This window comes from Myiozetetes cayanensis, unplaced genomic scaffold (genome assembly GCF_022539395.1).
Source record: "Myiozetetes cayanensis isolate MyiCay16 unplaced genomic scaffold, myiCay2020 scf10, whole genome shotgun sequence".
NCBI classification, from domain to species: Eukaryota; Metazoa; Chordata; class Aves; order Passeriformes; family Tyrannidae; genus Myiozetetes; species Myiozetetes cayanensis.
Genome location: NW_026086605.1, coordinates 19335633 through 19355439, shown reverse-complemented (window position 1 = coordinate 19355439; position 19807 = coordinate 19335633). Strand labels below are relative to the sequence as shown.

At 42.9% G+C, this 19807-nt stretch overlaps 1 protein-coding gene across 1 annotated transcript in view; it reads right to left on the bottom strand.

The window, feature by feature from the left end:
• Positions 1 to 7568: 7568 nt before the first annotated feature.
• Positions 7569 to 19807, bottom strand: part of ALOX5 (arachidonate 5-lipoxygenase) — a 32750-nt gene continuing 20511 nt past the window's right edge. Inside the window, exons 9-14 of the mRNA XM_050305716.1 lie at positions 19631 to 19717; positions 17789 to 17967; positions 14634 to 14755; positions 12516 to 12616; positions 10138 to 10308; positions 7569 to 8897 (exon numbers count right to left, since the gene is read on the bottom strand). Coding sequence (XP_050161673.1) covers positions 8718 to 8897; positions 10138 to 10308; positions 12516 to 12616; positions 14634 to 14755; positions 17789 to 17967; positions 19631 to 19717 — 840 coding nt within the window. The 3' untranslated portion in view covers positions 7569 to 8717. The remainder of the gene's footprint in view (positions 8898 to 10137; positions 10309 to 12515; positions 12617 to 14633; positions 14756 to 17788; positions 17968 to 19630; positions 19718 to 19807) is intronic.

Below are 19807 nucleotides of genomic sequence, written 5' to 3'. Positions count from 1 at the left end.
GCGCCCTTGGCACTTTTCCCTCTTTTCTTCAGGTGCCCTGCCCCAGCAGGAAGAAGTCCCACCACAAGTACATTTCCCTGCCTGTGCCACACCCTGTGGTACCTCCCCAGAGATGTGCCCGCCCCATGATTTCCCCTCCAAGCCTTTCACGACTCCTTCCTATCCTCCACAATGATCCACACCTGGAATTTGAGAGGTCGTGGTCACTATGACTCTCATTTCGTAAATCTATCTTAAGACACTAGAAAAATCTGATCTCTTAATTTTGCTATGAAGAGAGAGTTCCTTTTTCTCAGCCCTCCTGATGATCTTCCAGAGCACAGTGGACTGGCTAAACATAATTACAAAGCTGCTTTCAAAGCAAACCACCTTCCACCTGAAACACACTGGGTTTCAGGAATGCAAGAGGATAGTGGTGACAACCATGGAAGACCCACGGTACCAAAGGCATGCAATTCATAGCAGAATACACATCATACTTGTGTCAGGTACTTCCTTCTTGTTTTCTTTGCTTGCTCGCACCCAGACCCTTGAAAGCCAAAACTCCCCTACAGCTGCATCACATCTGCCCTCTCTTAACTTCCCTTCAGGTGCAAATGCACAGCCGTCCCCTGCCAGCACTCTGTGCGTGGAAAGCCAGGCCACAGACACTGCATGCTTGGAGACACAGAGAGAGGTGAGAGCTGGCAAAGCTCTCACAAATCACTCCTGCTGCACTCACCAGCATGGTGGCCCTGAGGAAGCAGTGCATGATTTCTTCCACTGGCAGTATGTTCTCATGCTGTAGCGTGTGAAGGGCTGTCTTGGTCATGTGGTTCAATCTGAATGACACCAACTCACACAAGCAGTCATAAGCCATTTTCAGAGACTGAAAATCAACACCATTAGCAGCAAGATGCCACCACCTTTATGGAGAAAATTACAGAATTTAGGTCTTACCTGTTATGGCAATGAAAAGCCAAGCTCATTCTTCAGTAAACTTACTGAAACCAAACTGACTTTTCAGCTGAGTCTTTGCAATGGATAAAAGTTGCACTTACTGGTCCTATGAATTTAGTCAGCTCTGTGAATGACTGAAGATTAAAAAGAATAAAAGAATAGTTTGGTTATTTAACTTTGGATTAGGAAGAAACAAGTGAAAATTCCCAGATTTAAGTGCCCCAATATTTGAAAAATCAAAAATACTCATCCAAAATATATTCTGAAATGTTACTGGCCTAAAAAGATTTGGTGTGAAAATACCATTTGTTACTTATACCACACCTGGTTTTACATGCACTTTTTTTTCAGTGAATTTATTCATGGTGAAAATGTTCGTCTTCAAGACCTAGATACAGATGAACTTTGGCAGGTCAAATGATAATAAAAGCAATAAACAAACCGAAAAGAAGTATCAGAGAAAAGCTACAGAGATATAACTTCTCCCATTATATTTCTTTTCCTGTTGTTTTCCTCATTCCTCTGACTTGACTTAAACTGGTTTCTCCTGTTAAAATGTGTGTTTAGAGATTATGCAATTATAAGACCATATTTGAATTTTTCTCTCTTTAGCTACTGGCTCTTGACATGGTTTTGACTGTAATGTTTAAGTGTTTGTATTGATAAAGCAGATAAAGTTTTAGAAGAGATAAAGTGATAATGATGAAACTGAAGCACTACATTTTGCTCAACAGTGTTTTCACTTCTCTAAAAATACATAGGGTGAATCACTTTTCTTGAAGTTACCTAAAGAAACAGTGAGACAAAAATACAAGGAAGCTTATTTCTATTCATATATATGCACCAACTGTATGTTGACATTTGGACATAGATGTATGAAAAGTTACACCTATTTATCTATATATTATTTTCATATTTTTAAATAAAGTGTGTTTAACTCTCCACTCCACCAGGGCTGGGTCATAGATGATTCTTGCAAGTCTCTTCAGGAAAGTAGCTTGTTCAGAGCAATATCCCACCAAAAGAACAAGCTCCATTCTTCCCCTCTGTGATACTCCCATTTCCAGTACAGCAAGTTCTGCCAAAAGTGAAGGAAATGTGAATGGGGAAGCTTAGCCCATGCAGTGAGGTTGCACTGCATGTTTTCTGAAAGCAGCTGGAACCTTCAGACAAAAACCTGCTTGTGACACCTTTATTCTTGTTTGTATATATTCTTGTTGTTCCTGTATTTATATACTGTTCAAGAAGCATCTGGGCAACATTCTCAGGCACATGGTGTGATTCTTGGGGTTGTCCTGTGCAGGGTCAGGATTTAGACTCAGTGAGCCTTGTTGGTCCCTTACAGCTCAGGATATTCTATGAGACTGTGATTACCACAATTTCTGAGGTCTTCCAGGGATTGATTTCACAAGATTTCAGTGTTTATAAAGTCTTAAATTCTTACTGTTGACCTGTTGACCTGTGGTCTCCTTTAGCAGTTTCCCACACACCGTATCAGCTGCTGAAGCACAGATTCCCTTTTCATGATTGGTAACACCTTTTCTAGGAAATTTTTCACACAAACAAAGCCAAAAAGAACCTTCATCCGGAACTCATCCAGACTGTGGGTGAGCTGCTAACTTATCCCCAAATTTACATTTCTGGATCTCCATCTGTGTAACTCTGAAAAAACCTATGGAAAGACATTTTGTCATTAGGTGCTTTGATCAATTCGTACATCTGCACGTGATCCCAACACGATCCATTAAATCAGCAAAGCCCCTGACCTTTCTGTGAGTTACCCAAATGCAGCCTCACTCTCTTGCTTCCAGTACATGCATTTTGCAAAGCCTCCTGCATCCCCCTATTATTACATCTCTTGATTTCCTTTTGAGACACAAGTATTGTTATGAAAGTTTTCTTTCCAGAAACATTTCCCATGCATGCTTTGAGAAAACTAGTTCGTATCTTTGCTGTTAAGTTAGCCCTATAAAACAAAAGGGAGAAGAAACATAACTAAATTTTGGCCAACCTTATTTATTATTCCATCTATGCAGACAGAAGTACAAGCACCCCAACTTTCAAATCATGTAGCACTTGTTAGCCTTCAGGATCTAATGATGCCAGAAAAAATAATGTTTCAGCAGTGCAGATCCTGTGCAGAAGAAGGCTTCCAGATGGCCTTTCATTTCTCAAACTGAAAAGCCTGCTGCTGCTGCTGAAACAGCTTAAATACACTGAAACAACCCAGGCTTAAGTAGGATTCCAATGCTGTAAATCCATTGCTTTTAGGTTAAAATGTAAAAAACAATTTTTCTTCATGCCAAAAGCCTACCTGATTTTATGTAGTCCACTATCACGTCTGTTACACAGGTACTTTTACACTGGGCCAAATACAGTGGCCAAGTGAAAATAAGGCAACGTTTACATATTTCCCCCAAACACAGACTAGTGAGTCTGCTTTTGACCTGTTGTTTCCACAAGGCCAGAGAAACCAGATCTGCTTGGTTTAGGCCTGACCAAACATAGCTTTCCTACCATCTGAAGCTCAGCAGTGACCAGGCAGGTACCAGACAAAGACAGACTATTCAAAGTTTTACCCAAACACTTTGTTAGACCTGATTATTGGCGTATCAGGCTGGCTTTGCCAGCATGCAGGTCTGGTTTTCAACAAATATGCCCTTCAGATAGATTGTCCTACAGTTATTATGATAGTGATTAATGCTGACTATTGATTACTGTTTGGCAGCTACTAAACTTTAGTAGATATGTGAGTGGCAGCAGCCAGTGCCATAGACATCATGCTCCAGAACATGCAAAAAAGATATTTATGAAGTTAGCAAATCTGAAAAGTTACCAAGCTTTGACCCCTATAATATCTTCTTCACAGATGAGAGAGAACTGGCTTATTATGTCATGTAGCTTGTCCAGATCTAACCCTAGAAACAGAAAAGAAAACAAAGGCTGGAGTGTGTATCTGACACTGCTCAAGCCCCAAGGGCAGGAATGGAGCTCCCTTTGCTGTCATGACTGCAGTGTCTTTGAGACAAAATGGTATGACTCAGCCTATTGGTGAAATGAAACAAAACAATTGTCCAAGAGCTACAAGCTGCAACCAAAGAACTCTGTATTGCAGATAAAGTATCTACAGCCTTTTAAAAGAGGTGAGAGTCATTCCTGTGCTTCAGGTCCCCTGAAGACAGTGGCTCTTACATTGCTGTGCTTCCAGCAGAGACAAAAGGACTCAGAGACTGCTGCCAGGTCTTCTGGAAGACCAATGTACCACTCACCCATGGGAATATATCCTGAAACGGATCCTGAAGAGGCAGCAAGTGGAAAAGGAGGATCTAAGTGCGGCAGTTGTTTGCACGTAACGTTAATCACTTCATGCATGTGAGGAAGGTGCTCAGACAAGGTACTGAAGAGTGAATGAAGAGCTCTATGGACAAGCACCAAATTAAGAAAGAAAGGGTTCTTCAGTGTCCTGTATAAAAGGATATTGTTAGCCTAGTTCCACTGCTGATGCAGTCTGTGGTAATTGCACTGAGTGTAGAGCATTCCCCTGCTGTACACTGGTATATGTAGGCAGACAAAAGCCTGAATTAACTTTATAGCAAACCTTTATAAAGTTAAATACAGTTAAATATTTCTAGCATTGGATGCTAGAACTCCCCGTGGCATGGGGGGTCAGAACTAGATGATCTTTAAGGTGCCTTCCAACCCAAACTATTTTATGATAACTCAGCCATGTAATTACGAATTGAGTCTAATCACCAAGTACTGGATTTTAAACACTGCCAATCTAAAGTTAAAAGGCTTCTGGATATACAGTGTGCTCTCCAGAGAAGCTGAATTTGAAGCTTGATAGAGACCTACTGGAGTACCAACAGCTCGCTTAGTATTTCTCTCACTCACTGAAGGTATCGCCAGCCACTTGCATACACACAAACAGGAAATTTGTGCAGTTACACAGATAATTTGATGTGTTGTTTGTGACATAAATCTAGGGACAAACTGTATATACACAGTTGCAAGCGGGAACAAATGCAGCCTATGAAATATTGACTGAAATAGCCATTGAAACATCATTGTCATAAACCGCCCACATGCTGCCCACACGGTGGTAATAGACAAGAGTTTTAAAGGAAGTCTTACAGCAAAAGACTGCAGGAAAATAATTTATTCAGTTTACCAAAAGAAAGGGGAAGAACGTAGTAGGGAACTGATCAGAGAAGGATCTTAAATCACACAAAGCTACTGCAAGAAGTTGTCTGTTGCAAGATGCAAAGGCTGAATGCATGCGGAACTAGAAGCAGCACATATCTTTCACAGCATGAGGGATTCACCAGTGAGACAAGTGACTCAAACACCAGGGTGAATTGTGTGCTTTGGAAAACCAAGAGTGGATATGTTCACAGAAGATTCCTGTATCAAGCACCCTTGTATTGAGTTTGAAGAGGGAAATCCTAAGGCCTGTGGTATGCTGAAATCAGTCTAAGCAATCATAGCCACATCTTCTGGCAGTAAAAACCCATGACTCAGTTAACCTCCAAATGTACCAGCCATGTCTGATTATGCAATATTTATGCCTCTTTATAGTATAAACGAAGCAAACTATGCACTTGTGCAACTATCTCAGTGTGCACAATTTCTTCCTAGATACTATGTCCTTACTACCATGGCAGGAAAAGCCAGTTGCTGATTGAAACTTGCTAGTAAGATCTTCTGGGGTCTATTTTATGTCCTGCTCAACATACAGCAGAGCAAGTAACTCTGAAAGCCAAGACTGAAAACTATGTCTGCTCTCTAGGCAGCCAAAATTAGCATGCTTCCAGTAAACAACTTCCTCATGTTCTTTCTAAAGGAAGCACCTCAATTCAGAGTTGATCTGGTGGACTTCATTGCTCTTGTTCCATTTCCCCATCTGTAAAATGGGGATTGACAGGAAAAGAAAAGGGTAGCTTACTTCCTATGGGATGAACAAGAAGTATGCGTGCTTTTTTCCCAGGGGCAGTGAGAATCATATTATTGCAAGGGATGTTTGAGGGCTGGGAAAGAGAATATGCCAAAAGAAGTCTATAGAGGCAAATTCACCCTGCAAAAAGAGGAAAACATGGGAGGCCACTGATGAGAACTGGGCTGGCTGTGAAGACTAAATTCTCACTGTTATTGAAAAACCCAAAGAGTCAGAGACTTCAGCAGGGAAATGCCCACCCTGTCCCCTCTCCATCTCATGGTCTCCTTTTCTCTTAAGGAGAGATTTTTTGAATCTGTTTTTGGAGAAAACATTAGGCTTTCTCCTCTACTTTTGACAGTCCTTTAGGATAACCCTTACCAATTCATTTTTCTCTAGCACTGGCATTTTACAGCTGAGTGTCCTCTCCAGTGACCAAATGCCAAGAAGAAGAGCTGAGATGGCAGAGCTGCAAGAGTTACTGCCAGAACTTCCTGAACCAGATATCTCCTAGTTCAATCTTCCAACCAGTTGAGAATCACTGCAATTGGAAAAGACATCAAAGAAGCTCAAGTTGAAGAGTAAGGCTAAATTCCCTTGGACTGGCCAGTAGCAACAGCCACCCAGCCAAGACGTGCTGTTGGCAAACCCTGTTGGGCTGATGCACATCATGCTGCAGTATCTATCGCAAAGCTGAGAGCATGACATACTTCAGAGAGAGATGATGTTTTTATTCCCACCTAGGAGCCATCCTGCAAGTAGACACTGTACCTTAGTACCATGGCTTAGGAGACTCTATGCAAGTCATAGCTAAAGATGCAGGGAGGCACCCATGGCCCATTCACGGGAAGATTACTTCCTGGTGGATGGTGACCAGTGGAAAAGAGAGGCAGGAGTGGGACAGCGACATTGTACCCAGACCCCCTGAAAGAGCAAGCACTTTATTATTTGCAAGTACCTGCTTCCTTTCTGTATTATTACCAGTATTACTCTTAACCTCTTTACCTCTTTCCACAGCCTCTCCTGATGCTGAATCAGATTGCTACCACCAGTCAAATACTGCACAGTCAAATACCCAAACCTCCCACCAACTGTCCTAGGTCCACAGGCTACAGCAGAGGGCACTGATGTGAGAGAATATCCATCAGTCTTCTCATTCTTTGTTTTCTAGACAGGTACTCAATTATTCAAATCCTTATCACATGAAAGCAAGAGGACATTCTGTGTACATAAGGGAAGGACAAGAGTTAGAGCTGGTATGTTGGATATATTGCATCAACTTATTGCAATTTTGCTTTCAAGTTCTTGCATTCAAGTTGCACTTTTCTTTTTCCCCCCCTTTTTTTTTTTTTCTGGAGGGGTGGGCTCACAGGTTGTTGTCTCTGATCCCTTGGTCTTATTCCAATGTTCCTGCACAGTTGCATGAATCCACTCCTGCACTCATCCCTTCTCATGGGCTACAGTAAGAAGATGCACAAATCATAAATGTACTTCCTTAGTAAGTGGAAATGGTCTTACCTTCCACATCTTTCTTAAAGTCCTTAGCTGGGTGGAGAAAAAGGGAATCAGTCTGCTGTAAAGGATCTAAAAACAGTTTCCACACCTGTTTCATATAAAAGTTTGTATATTTTAGTAGTACCCTTTTCCAAATCACACACAAATAATAGAAATAACTATATTTCTCAAGAGCAGAAGCTGCATTTCTCTACACAGCATGTTGTGTTTATTCCTACAAGGTTTTCAAGACATACAGCATTAGATACTGAATTAGGAAATAAAAGCTAGATGTTCAGTTTTGTTTTATTAGAAAAAGCTTTCTTATCTATTGAAAAAATATATTGCAGGCTGGCACACCTGGTACAAGGAACAAATTCTCAGAAAAATAACCCCAAATTTTTAACACCAAACCCACAACTCTTAAATTTCCCAAACCTCAATTTTGCTTTCCTTATCTCAGTGACTTTCTCAACTTTGACCAAAGCCCAAGTATTTGAAACTATTCACCTCTAAACAAAACAGACAAAACTCAATTGTCCCTAAGATGGAATATGTTAGTTATGCTTAACTGGCCAAATCTGAGATTCCTCTTAGAAGCTGTCAATTAAGCCTTCTCCAGAATTTCTTCCATTATATGAAGTAGCCTCCTCATTCCTCACATTTGTCCATACATGTAAGGGACATCAAACTCTGTTGGAAAGGCTAGAACAAACCTTCCTAGTTTTATGCAGAAAACACTTAAGTTTATGTAGGTACAAAATTTTCATCTCTTATGAGATGCCATTTCACACGAACTTGGTAAGAAAGTGATAAAATCCCATCAGCTATGTCAAGAAAATGTCCTGCTTTTACCTTCATCTTTATTAGGATGTTCACAATTGTTGTGAAAATATTTAACATTTGGTTTAATCAGATTAAAAACAATGCATATACATTAAAGATTACATTTTTCTATGTCACCAGTGTCACCTATTAAAAACAGAAAGGATTTTAAAGATCTGACTTGCTTATTGCTCATGATACCTTTTCCATTGAGTAAGTGAATCTGTGATTACATTGTTTTGTCAAGGAGAGGGCAAGATAACAGAAACCTGTATATTGATTCTAAGATTAATTTTAAAATCCTGGAAAAATAAACTTCTAACAAATTTGACCTAGAAGGTTGTCAGCTAGACTTTGTTTGCAAGACTGGTCATAACCACATTCTTCTGAAAGTTCAGACAGACTTAGGCCAGCTCTGATGGAGGGGGTGGGTTTCTTATCCATTTCTGAAAGTTAATTGAAGAAGCATATGTAACAGAAAAGCATCACTAGCTTTACATGCCCCCAAACTCTCCTGGCTATCTCTTCAAACAGCAACACTGTTGGGAATGCGATCTGGGGAAAGGTAGTAGTAAGGAAGCTTTTTGTTCTTGTTGCGTTCAGTGATGGTGTTGACAATCTCATCCAAATTCTTGCGGAATTTTGCCATAGCCTCTTTCACTGGCTTCTCCACGAAGTGTTCATCTGGGTACATGCCCAGAAATAGCTAATTGAAAAACACCAAGAAGTCATACTTTAAGTAAGCAAAGGCAATTCTGTTTCAACGTTATGTCATCCAGCAGAACAGCACGCAGAGTCTCACCTCACAAATGCTACTATTAAAATAGTACTAGCAATATTTAAACTAGTCTACACCAACACTGCCAATGAAAGATGCTCTGCTACCTCCCCTCCATTGCTGGCTGCTTCTTTCCGTCTCTGCATCTTTTTCTAGCGCTAGTTCAGGTGTCTACGTGGCACCTCCTCCACTTGCAGAGAGCTCATCTGCTGAAAAACAGGCACTTTTTTTCACGCCAGTGGTCAATCAGATGAGCTTCCTAAGCCACATCTCTGCATAGCCACGTAAACATTTATGCTGCTAGAGAAAAGGACAGCATGGGAGTAGAATTAACAGCCAGAGATGAAAAAGGAAGATAACTATTTCATTCAGTGACAGTGGAAGTTTCTGCTGACTTAAAACTGTCCTTCAGAGTTTCAATGATAATTGCTTCAGTCAGCTTGGACTCCAAGGGTGCTCTGAATACCACACTGCCAATATGCACCCTAGCATTGCTTCAGGTGACTATTTCCCACGATACTACTCATAGTACCAGCTTCTCTGCTAGTACTGCTTTCTTTTAGAGAGAAATTTAATTTATAAGTGCCTTCCGTCCACCATCATCCGTTTAAGGATTTCAGAACATATCCCCCAGACAGAGCCCTTGGGTGAAACAACCAAGTGGCGACAACCTCATGAGGGAAATGGCTACACACCATGCTTGCAAAGCCTTCCATAGGCTTGTTTTGTTTTTGCTCCTCACCAGCCAGTCACAAGCCACCACTGTATTGCATGTGGCACTGGAGCAGATTTTACAAAGGGACAGGACATGGCGACAGAGAACTGCTGTACCTTCTTCCCTAGCACTGGAATGGAAAAAACCCTTATGACTCTGCAGCCCTCTTCCTCCCACACCAGCATCCTTATTCAGCAATGCCATGCACAAGCTTAGAAACTTTCATTTTAACTGAAACAGTTTCACAGTAAAAATATGACTTCTTGCTCAGAGCTGGTTTGCGTCTGACAGAACAAAGGCAAACCCACACCACTGACACATCTCTACAGAAAGGTAAACATAGTCAAGTCAAGCACAGAGCAGCAATACAATCCTGTGAGTCTATGCAGTCTTGCCATGGTCCTCATGGTCTCACCTACATCTCCACCACCCAGAGAAGGGAGGTTGACTTACTTCTTTGTCCTGGAATTGGCTTAAGGCCCAAACAGCTCCAAGATGCCAACAGGAACGTCCCCTGTCTGGCAGACTCTCCACAATTTGCTCGATGGTGACAGTCCCCTTTTCCGTTGGAGGAGGGCAGCGCATTGTTGGTGGGGCATTGGGAATCCAGGAGCACCAGTCATACTGCACAACAGAGCAAGAGAGCACAGTGAAAAGCTACAGTGGCTGGTATTTAGGAACACAGGGAAGAAAATCAGGATATTAAGGGCAGGGAGATGCTCTAGAGAAGGACTGGATGTGACAAGAAAGTTCCTTCTCTTTTTGCTCAGGAACTCACAAGAGTCATCTAAATGGGAGTAGTTATTCTGCTAAACATAGGCATGTGCCACACAGCCCAAATTCACCAGCCAGGCTAAGGCCTTGGCTGTTTTATTAAACAAAGACCTTTTCTGATAACCTGAGGTGACATCTGAAAAAAAAGTTTCTCTTTTTTGCAAACTTTTCTCCAGTTTCTCTTTTCTGCAAAATTTCCTCCAAGAACACGCCCACAGTACTGTGGTCAGGCAGTAAGAGAGATAAAGGATGCTGGTTCATCATGTAATATGGAATATGGCATGCAGATAGGGCCATAGTGAGTGGCAGACTGGGAACTCCGAATCACTCCTGGCCTGCTTCATTGTTGTGAGCTGGTGATTTTTGCTTCAGATATGACCCTGAGTTTTGCTGCCATCTGAGATGATGCACTTCAGCTTAAAACTTTCAATACTGTCTCTTACAGCACCCTTCTGGACAAAATGTCCAGCCCATGGCTGAATAAAAACATCATGTCGTGGGTGAGTAGTTGGCTCACAAGTCAAGCATGGAGGGTAATAGTGAATGGGTAACATCAGACTGGTGACCTGTCACTAGTGGGGTTCCACAGGGCTCCATCTTGGGCCCTGTGCTCTTCAACATCCTCATAAATGACTTGGACACAGCACTGGAAGGGATATTAAGCAGTTTGCAGGTGATACAAAACTGGGAGGAGCTGTTGACTCCCTCGAAGGCAGAGAGGCCCTGCAGAGAGACACTGACAGATTAGAGGATTGGGCAATCCCCAACGCCTAGGAAGTTCAACAAAAGGAGGTGCTGGATTCTCCACCTGGGATGGGGCAACCCTGGATGTTCATACAGACTGGGGAATGAGATGCTGGAAAGCAGTGCCATGGAAAGGGACCTGGGGATCCTGGTTGATGGCAAGCTGAATATGAGCCAGCAGTGCCCTGGCAGCCAGGAGGGCCAACCATGTCCTGGGGGACATCAGGCAAAGCATCATGAGCCAGTCAAGGGAGGGGATTGTCCTGCTCTGCTCTGCACTGAGGCGACCTCAGCTTGAATGTTGTGTGCAGTTTTGGGCACCCACAATATGAGAAAGATATTAAGCCACTAGAGAGTGTCCAAAGGAGGGCAATGAAGATGGTGAAGGGCCTTGAGGGGAAGCCGTGTGAGGAGCAGCTGAGGTCACTTGGTCTGTTCAGCCTGGAAAGGAGGAGACTGAGGGGAGACCTCATTGCAGTCCACAACTTTCTTGTGAGGGGAAGAGGAGGGGCAGGCACTGATCTCCTCTCTGCGGTGACCAGTGACAGGACCCAAGGGAATGGCCTGAAGCTGTGTCAGGGTAGGTTTAGGCTGGATGTTAGAAAAAGGTTCTTGACCCAGAGGGTGACTGAGCACTGGCACAGGCTCCCTGGGGAAGTGGTCAGCACCAAGCCTGACAGAGTTCAGGAAGCGTTTGGGCACATGGTGTGACTCTTGGGGTTGGTCCTGTGCAGGGCTAAGGGTTGTACTTGATCCTTGTGGGTCCCTTTCAACTCAGCATATTCTGTGATTCTGTGAAATTAGCACAACTTATAATTGCGACCCACAGGAGCCACCTGTGCCTGCACTCTCAGCAAAGTCAGAGTAAAGCCACTTAGCATAACTCATTGCATTTCATTGTAGAATGGGCCTCACACTACCAGCACATCTCAAACCCAGGCAGTTCAGGTGATGTGTGAAAAACATGGTAGCTAGGCTGGACACTTGAATCCTTCAGCATTCCTGAAAGAGGTCTTACCAAATGCTTGAAAAAATTTTCTCCCCATAATAAAATCAGTAAAACTTAAATATGCAAGTTAGAACCCCTAAATCTGAGCTTTGGAACATATGTAGGACTTGAAAGGCCTTTCTCAGCTTCCAAATTACTGCAGTTTCCATAGGCTTAATGGGGATTTGCAAATGGCTCAGCAGTTATTTTGACCAGAAACAATAGTGTAGTTCTATACATCTACTAAAAAATCCTTCTCAGACCTTGCCCTGGTAGATGTACCTCCCAGCCCAGAAGGAAGAACAGTCTTCCCACAAATTCCTACCTGACCAAAATTCACAGCTGCATGTTGAGCCGATGCAGTGAATATTATCACTGTGAGATATTCTGCCAGTGTCTCTCGTGTCCTGATCATCTTAGGAAACCCTAAACAAGGGAGAAGAAAAGCTTAAGTAACCCAGCTATGAAGTAACCCTTTTATCCAGCAGTAATCAAAAGAAATGAGTAAGAGGACCGTGAAGCAGCCAGTGAGGAGCAGGGCATTCTATGAGTCTTGCTGTGTGGTCTAAAATTCTCCTCAAATTTTCCATTTTTCTTCAGTCTGCAGTGCAAGCAGGGAATGCTCATGTCAAGGAGGAAGTGACCATGTGCTTGTATTTATAAAGGTCTGAGGCTCAGCAATCAAGTGTACTGTGAGAAAGAGTGCAGTGAGAGCTTATTCGCTGAAATGGGAAGTGAGGAAATGAGAACTGAAAGAGAAACAGCAGAATGAGGAACAGAAATAGTTGCATTAAGCTGTCTTTGAAGGAGAATAATCAAATGGAGCTAAAAAATGAATAGTCAGGGACTAAGGAAATATTTTGCAACCAAAGCAACCCCAGGCCTGTATCTCTCTTATTCTCACTAAATAACATTCCTGTGCTGTACTTCCTGTCCCACTCCAGTGTGACCACAGGTCCCAGCAAACCTACATATCTGTCAGCACCCTGGAGCAAGATGCCCCTGCTCAGCTGCTTCACAGTTCCACCACCAACCTGATGCAGATGTGAACTCAACAAGAGAGAGGGAAGAGGCACATGGTATCTCTGGCCAGCCACCAAGATCCAAGTGGAGAGGATGCACCATCCCCTCCTGTGTCCTGCTATCTGAAGTACACTGTGCTCATCTTTAAAGGAGTTTGGCATTTTCCCAGTCACAGCAGCCCTCACAGGGAAGAAACAGAGATTAAAGGGGGAGCCCAAAGTGCCATAGCCTCCCCTGCTAATCCTCTTCCCATTCTTTACAGACCCAGCCAAGTCTCCCTGCTCTGGAGTGGCAGCAGCGCAGACAGAGATGCTGCAAGCCTGGCAAGTTTCCCATGTGCAGTGGCACTCCTGCCCCCAGTGGTGCTTGTAGTATCCCACACCAGCTGTAGCACTGGAAAGGCTCAGAACTTGTCCCATATCATGATGCTTAGATCAAGCATGAAGTTCCTACTAGAAGGTAATTTCTAAGCTTCTTCCTAAGAGATAACTTAAAAACAAAAAGATAGCAACTGGGTGTACCCCAATGGTTTGCTTGACCAGGAAGAGAGAGCCCAGAAAGCTGTTAAACATCAGCATATACTGGTAATGATTGGAAATATCACAGGTTTGCCTGGACATCTTGCACTCAAATGTGTGCATGCAACACCAAAGCCATTTGCCCTAGGTCACTGGCCAACAGGTGTTGCCAGATGTAAATCAGCCAGGACAGTGTGAAGAATCCTCACCTACCTCTATAAATTCCTGAAAATCTGCTTGGAAAAAATGTGAGTGGAAGTAAAAAACCCCCATGTTTAGGGAAAGACAGGGTAGAGAATTAGGTTAAGTCAGGTGGGAGAATTGAGCCATGTTACAGGTGAGAGCTCCCATGGCCAAGTAATGATTTGCAAGAAAAGAGAGGCAGTGAGAAGAGACAGAGTAAAGCAGAATATTTCTTGGAAACAATTGTAAGTATCTTCTCTTGAAGAGAGCAGAACAGCTCTGTGGTGACATAGATGCTGAAGAAATACAAAATGCAGCAAGATACTCCTGGGGAGGTTCTTACATGTTCTTATTTGGTGCAAGGTTTGGAAGAGAGGATGCAAGGGGGTCTCACTGCTCCTTGTGATTTCTGTCAGTCTGCCTGGTAGTTCCAGCAGCACCTACAGACAGCATCCCTCCCCAGTGCTTAAAACATAAGCAGACAAGATCAAAGGACCTGTCCTCAGTGCAGAGATTGCATGAGTTGCCCAAGCTCATAATGAGAATCTGTGCAAAGGAAGGGATTGTCTCCTGAGGGAGGGTCTGATCCAGGGTCTCACCCATAAAACTGAGCCGCTTTGGGCCAGGAAGGGAGGGGGTCTCTAACAGCTCAAGGTTGCTGCACATGCAGCAGTGCTGTCAGCAAGGACTCAACAAGCTGCAGGGCCATCACACCTTACCTGAGGCTTTCACACCTCTCATCCCATAGACGTAAATGTCTTTGACAAAAGCCTGGAGCTCCACATCCTCACACACCACCTCATCGCTCTCATAGTAGATGTGAATCACATCCTCTGCAAAACTGTGGGCAGGAACAAACGAAAAAACAAAATCAAAAGGAGAAAGCAAGTCTGCCATTCCTCAAGATCGTCTATAATGGCCAGTCTTCGCGAGCGAAGATCTGGGGAAGGTCTTTCCACCTTCCAGCCTGCGCATTGGATTTTTTAGGTGAGACACAGTGTGCGCGGAACTGAGCCCACCCTTTAATCCTAAGGTTCATCTGCCGGGGCCAAGCGAGCTTGGACGGTGGCAGCGAGGTCCTTAGGACGTAGGTGGGTTGCCTTTAAGGGCTAACGAGCCCCACCTACCCGGGAGTGGCCCTGACCGGGAATTGAACCCGGGTCTCCGCGGTGATAGCGCGGCGCCTTTACCACTGGACCATTATTATATTATTATCAAGATCGTCTACTGCCCTTGCAAATGCTGTGTGTGGAAAGAGATAAGGGCAAGAGAAGGTCTCAACACCCTCCTACCTCCTTCCTACAAGCAGTGGTAATGCACAGAGGGAACTTTGATTCATTTGGGACAACAGCATCACTTCCTCCCCCAACAAGATGCTGGACCACATTGCATCTCCTGAACAATCCTGTGCACTTTATTCTCTTATTTGAGCCTTTGCTCCTGCCCAGACCTCTGTCATCACATCTACATCCTTCACTTAATACAGACTCCCTCTTGCATATTCACGTGGCTCTCACCCTGGGAAGCAGGGTTCCCAAACTGTGATACCAGTACCATCCCCTTTATGTGGAACACTCCAAGGCTGCTCCTGAATACCACTCAGACAGTTGGACCCCTCCTACTGGACACCCTTTTCATGAAACACAACTGGCACACTCCAAAGTGGAGGTGGCCCAGGAAACTTCTCCTGGGGAGAAGAGATCTAGAGCTATTTCCTACACCCACTTCTTTAAAGCAGACATCTCCTCCCTGTTCAGTTCCTCTTTTCAAGGTCCCTCTTTCTACGAAAGCTCCCCAGGCTAACTCACCTCTGAAAGAAAGGCTCTTAAAACACTACAATAACAGAAAGAGTTCTGAGAGCATTCAAAATAGGTAAGTCTCATTTCCTGAAGATTTGCAGTTCATGACTGAATGACTGATTAACTGAGGCTATGCGCTGGGATATTCTCTTAGCTCTGCAGGTACCTATAATCTTTTGATAAATATTTTGACAACAACGCATAGGGTAAAACATTTGACTGTGGACCCTGACTGATGCAATTAAAATCTGTTATCCAATAGAGATTTATCCCTTAACAAGATAAAAATCTATAAATTTTATAGATTTATTGCAATTTGGAGACTTTTATAAATCTGTCAATGTGGTTCCTATCAGCAAACCAAGTCAGGAGTTGGTAGACAACTCCACAAAAGGCAGACAACTCCATAAACACCAAGAGTTTAAGTAATTTTAGCTTTTAGAGGAAGCCACAGAAAAAGAAAGAAAAATTCTGCTAAATGCAGAGAGAAAGTTGCCCTTGCATGAGCTCTGTCTCCATGCATTTGGCACAGGTGCCAGGTGATATGGAATGTAATCCTTCTCTTACAAAATGGCAGTATTTTAGACCCCCTTCCATAGAAATATAAATTAGTATATGAAGTGTAGGTGAAGCTTTTTAGGCTGAAGTATTTTTGGGTTGATACATCTATCTGCAGTTAGATCAGAAAGAGGAAGCTGAGTATTAGAGAAGGGGTTTACAAATTTGCCTTGTTTCTATAGGGACAACCTTATCAGCTTTCTTAAGTCTACACCATCTACCACACCACATGTGAAGAAATGGGGATAGAAATTATTTCATCAAAAGTGAAGACTGATAACCCCGTAGTGTAGGAGGTTCATGGTGACTAGACACACGCACGACCATGTCAGGATCTTGACCATGCGTCAGGATCTCACACGCTCTAAAGGGTACTGCCCACACCATTTATAAATCAAATTATTCACCTATGAAGAATCCCTCAGCCAAGTTTGAGGCAATGTAACACAATCCTCCAGCAAGGTTAACGCCCACAAACAGTCAAACTAAACTGAGTTGACTAAGTGCTACCTGGTATTTGAAAGGCATATCTCGATATGCAAAGAAAACACAGGAAAGAAAAGGACAAAAAACCCGAACTACCTAAAGAAAACAACCACAGCAAAGTTACAACTTCCTTTTCTCTCAAATGGGCACTAACAATTGCAGGAAATTTTGCAAGATAACCCCTTGTCAAAACACAGAGAAAACACATGAGTCAAAGATATACCCCAAACTGTGAACATTATACTTGCATCATAAACCTCCTATTTTCTGAACACAAAAGATCTGATTTTTAATGAACATGCTTTTCAAAAGCCATGCAACCAGGAACAGCTGCGTATTTAGTTAGCAACTTATGCCATGCAGAAATTCGTTGTTTATTAAACTAAACGTTGCACCAGAATAAAACGCAATCATTCCATTCTGAGGCAGTGTTTCAGATCTGAAAAGGAACCACATTTGTGTGGTAGAGCAGCCTTGCATTACTTCTCTTGACTCAGAATTGCTGCCATCCCTGATTAAACTCAGACCTTGCAATTTTAAAGCATTTTAAAAGATTTTGCTCTAATCAGTTAATACCTAATTTATTGAGTTTCAAAAGACAACTCTCACAGAAGTCAAGCTTACATTTTCACTCTGCAAAATCCCTGATGAACTCCCGTGGCTGGCTCAGAGAGCTGGGTCTTCATTTGTGCAGAGCTAAAAAAATTGTTATTAAATTCCCTTTGCAGGCTAAATTTCAACTCAGTAAATTCTGTGAAACCCTATAGAAGAGTACTTATAAAGGGTCCTCTGAAATATAGAATACAAGAAAACTGAAAAAAAGCAGGAATTAAGAGTCTTTCAAGAGTGCGTGCTTGACTGTATCTTTTCCTCCGATTAGATATGTTGGATGGAAAAGGCACCACAGTACCAAACAGCCCATGTATTGTTCACAAAATGTATGATGAGAAAAAGTGAGCAGAAAAAAAAAAGACATCTGTGTCTCTGTGACAGTGACTTTATTAGCTATTTCTTGAACTATGGCCTTTTACCTCTTTATAGCCTCCCAGACATTAATGCCATCATCCCGGTAGTAGTAGTAGGGGATATCCTCTTTGCTGTCCATCCCTTTAGCTTTGATCTCCTCAGGGAAGCAGAGGGAACTGTAAGTCAGATCTTTCATTGCTTTCTGTACCATTTGTACGTGTCCTCCTCCACCCGTAGCATTTGCCTGCAGGAAGAATGGCAATATGGGAACAGTAGGAGATTATGTTCACTTCTTGCCAAGATTGGCTTTCCAAATTTGCAGGAGACAGTATTCAGAGTGCTGATGAATCTGTTTTTCAAGGCGAAAACCACATCTCCACACAAAGTACCAAACTGCAGAGGTCTACTGGAACTGTGCTTTTTCACTGCCGAGGTTTCCCACCTCTCCCATGAATCACTGTTATTAACCACATTTTCACCATAGGTACAGCAGCTGCTCATACTGGAGTACACCAACATCGAAGCATGGCACTTTCTGCCAGCCCTATGCTCCAGAATCAGTGCACGTGTGAAGGAAGGCAGCCATGAGTGTTAGATGAGGGCTTCAGCTAAACTATGCACTGCTGCTACAGAGTCATTTAAGAGGAAGTGTTTAGGGATACAGGCTACCATTAGCCACCCTGGAATTTATGCCAGGAGATCGATCCTGCTGGGTGGCTGATAAGGACTGACCAGGGTGTCAGTATATTTACATTTGGAAAACACAGCATGTCTACAACAGACAGCACTTCAAAACTCTTTAGATAATCACTGCACAGAAGTTCCCACATGTTGCTTTTCTAGCATATGATGCGAAAAGTAGCAGTAGTCACCTTACACTTACTGTCCTCCAGCTGGTTGTTCATCTACATTGGAACCAACAAACTCTGGAACTCCAGGACTCTTGCTGGTAGGTTTTAGCAACACACTCTTCCCACGCGTATGGGGTGTGGACATGATGCTTCTGTTTAAAGGGATGGGAGGTCTCCACAGTCAGCAGTGGAGTACAGATGACATGGAAGGTGGCTGGATTAAACTCTCTATTCTGCTTGGGTGAAAAACTGTGAGGCAAGGAAGCTATTTTTGGCCTGGTGCAAGTGGTGTAAGGAAGAAAGAGTTGTCCTGAAACAGAGGTTTCCTCTTTAAAAAGGCTTCTGAAACCTCACAAAACCTAACATTTATTCCTAGTGTGTTGTCACAGAGACTGCTGTGTGCCGACTTATTGCGGTTCCGAGATCCAGCATTCCATTTCTCCCACCAAACTTGGTGTCAACTGTCAACTTACTGAGGATGCACTCAACCCCTCATTCAAATCATCATATAGGTATGATATACCACTATGTTTCACTGGCTCAGATGAAGCTGAGATTTAATCCTAGCAGAGCTGCTGTTTATGGCAACTCAGGAAGACAGGCTGGAATCTACACCCACTATTTGTGGGCTTCAAAATGTCTTACCTACGTGTCTTTCTGTGATGAAGATTTCAATTTGAAATTTTTATTCTTACAGAGTACTTAAAAGAAATTTGGGACTTAACTGTGTGCATCCATGTACAGAAATTTATGTGCACAATATGATATCTTGCACTCCTATACTTATAACCCAAAGTCACATAAGCAAAAAGTGAGATACTGACTGGCACTGGCCAGTTCTGGTTTGGCCACTTAGGGGTAAAAGAGAGTATCTTTAGCACAACAAGCCATCAGTTCTGTGTACCAGTTTCTCAGGTGATATTAGTTATGTTTGCCCTTTAGTAGAAAGGTCAACCAATAAGGCAATGTGTGATGAATAAAGGATATGTACATACGTAACCACGAAGAACCATGAACAGACATGAACAATGAAGATTCACAAAGAGGATTACCTACCTTGTCAAAAAGACCACATTCACAGATAAGCTGTTCTCGGGCTTTGGTATTGATGGCTATTGTGAACCGCATATGTGGCACCAAGAGCTGTGACAAACAATGAAAGAAGGCAAATTCTCAGGTTGAATTCAACAGCAACCAGATGTGAAGGTTGAAGTCCTGGAAGTCATGGTAGCT